This window comes from Myotis lucifugus, unplaced genomic scaffold (assembly GCF_000147115.1).
Source record: "Myotis lucifugus unplaced genomic scaffold, Myoluc2.0 scaffold_851, whole genome shotgun sequence".
In the NCBI taxonomy this organism is placed as follows: Eukaryota; Metazoa; Chordata; class Mammalia; order Chiroptera; family Vespertilionidae; genus Myotis; species Myotis lucifugus.
In genome coordinates, this window is record NW_005871899.1 from 84,818 (window position 1) to 87,077 (window position 2,260).

Genomic DNA, 2,260 nt, shown 5'->3' on the forward strand with positions numbered 1-2,260 from the left:
CCTAGAAGTCAGAGCCTTGGTCCCACCCTCCAGGAGGGCAGCACAGTGTGGGTGGGGGGCAAGCACAGGACCCTGGGTCCACCACTTATGAGCGATGTGACATTGGACATGTTACTCAGCCTTTCCATGCCTCAAATACTGGAAGAATATTTACTCAGTTTTCTGTGCTATTCACAATGCTATAGACACACACACTTTCACATTGAGTCTATATTACTAATACTAGAGGCCCAGTGCACGAATTCGTGCATGGGTAGGGTCCCTCTGGGTGGCCTGCAGGGGTGGGGCCGAAACCTGCAGTCCAGCGCCTCCTGCAGCTCTTACCTGCCGCTCCCTCTCATCCCAGCCCCACTGTGCCTACTGCGGGCTCGCGCCCAGTCAGTCCTGATCAGGGGAGGCTGCTGCAGCAGCGCTCGCCAGCCATGACCCCTGCGTCTGGTGCCCTCCCAAGGGAGTGGCCTGCAGGATCTGGCTGAAACTGCCTCTCTAACATCCCCCAGGGGTCCCAGATTACGAGAGGGCACTGGCCAGGCTGAGGGACCCCACTGGTGCACGATTGGGCCAGGGATGGACCACGGGAGGGCTCCAGGGCGTGTCCAGCCTATCTCGCTCAGCCCTGATCAGCTGGACCCCAGCAGCAAGCTAACCTACTGGTTGGAGCATCTGCCCCCTGGTGGTCAGTGCACGTCATAGCAAGCGGTTGAACAGCCTTAGCATATCATTAGCATATTATGCTTTAATTGGCTGTTCTGCTGTTCGGTCTATTTGCATATTACCCTTTTATTATATAGGATTCCCTCCATTAGTTTCTGAAGTCTCAACAACAAAACAGCAGATCAAGTTGGTTTGTAGCATTTGCTGATCTCAAGCCACCAATGTGACTGGTGTAAATAACTTTAAATGAATAGGGAGTGGTAAAATGTAGTGAAATAACAAGGAAGTGATGACTTTTGAATATTTATTACCTTTGACGAATATCACTTAATTATAAGTTTATAATTAATTTTTTTTTAATACTCACTGGAGGATATTTTTTCCATTGATTTTTTTTTTTTTTTTTTTTTTTTTTAGAGAGAGTGGAAAGGAGGGAGGAAGAGAGAGAGAGGGAGAGGAACATTGATGTGAGAGAAATAACATGGATTGGTTGCCTCCCACATATGCCCCAAACTAAGGCTGGGGGTCAAACCTGCAACCCAGGTACCTGCCCTTGACCAGGGCTAAACTCGTGACTGTGTGTGTACAACCAGCTCACAACATTTGTGAAAATGTAAGGGTTGGCTCTTGTGAATTGGTGCATCAGCTAGAGCAGTGGTCGGCAAACTGCGGCTCAAGAGCCACATGCGGCTCTTTGGCCCCTTGAGTGTGGCTCTTCCACAAAATACCGACTTCTGCGCATGGGCCACAAAGTTTCAGTCGCACTGTACGTGTGCGCCCACACGTGATATTTTGCGGAAGAGCCACACTCAAGGGGCCAAAGAGCCGCATGTGGCTCTCGAGCCGCAGTTTGCCGACCACTGAGCTAGAGTGTCTTGTGGAGAGGAGGCGTCCCTTCTGGCCTCCTTGCCCAGTCCCCCAGCAGCCCATGACCTCCGCAGCCCCACCCTCTTCATGGGCATTCTTCTTTTTCCTAGATGCCAAAAGCAGAAATTCCCCGAGGTCAAACCTGAAATTCCGCTTTGATAAGCTCAGCCATGCGAGCTCCAGTGCGGTAAGGATCTAGGGGTGTGGGGGTGGCAGGGGGAGCCTCCCGCACCCCACAATCCAACCTCCTCCAAGCCAGCCTTCCTTCCCCGGGCACCTCACAGCGGGGGGAGGAGCCTCTGGTCCATCTGGGGGTGAGGCTGTTGGTCCCGCGTGGTGCAGGCACAGCCCGGGGGTCCCCAGCCACCTCTGCCCCACGTGCTATGTCAGAGCCACGCCCTCGGACACACACAGATGTGAGGTGTGAGTGGTTGGCTCCCGGGGCCTCGGGTCCCTCCCGAGCTCACCGGAGAGTTGAGAGCTGGGCGCGCAGAAGGTGCAGTCGGTAAGGGGTTGTGCTGTCTAGTTTTATAAAACTCTCGCCTGGATTTTTCTTGAAACAGGGTCACTAATGCGAAAGAGGAGTCCTTCGCCTGTCAAAGGTGGGTCAAGTGTTTGTCCTGCTGTGGCCACGGGGCCTGATAGCCCGACACCGTCCCCAGACCTTGACGGCTGGGGAGGGTAGTCGCTCTTCTGAAGCTCTGTGATGGGCCCAGGACGGAGGAAGCGGTGGCCGAGG

The 2,260-nt window shown here is 53.9% G+C and overlaps 1 protein-coding gene across 1 annotated transcript in view; it reads left to right on the top strand.

The window, feature by feature from the left end:
* LOC102421643 (rap1 GTPase-activating protein 2-like) overlaps positions 1–2,124 on the top strand; it is a 68,407-nt gene extending 66,283 nt beyond the window's left edge. Inside the window, 2 exon segments of the mRNA XM_023747366.1 lie at positions 1,632–1,708; positions 2,085–2,124. Coding sequence (XP_023603134.1) covers positions 1,632–1,708; positions 2,085–2,093 — 86 coding nt within the window. The 3' untranslated portion in view covers positions 2,094–2,124.
* Positions 2,125–2,260: the final 136 nt, after the last annotated feature.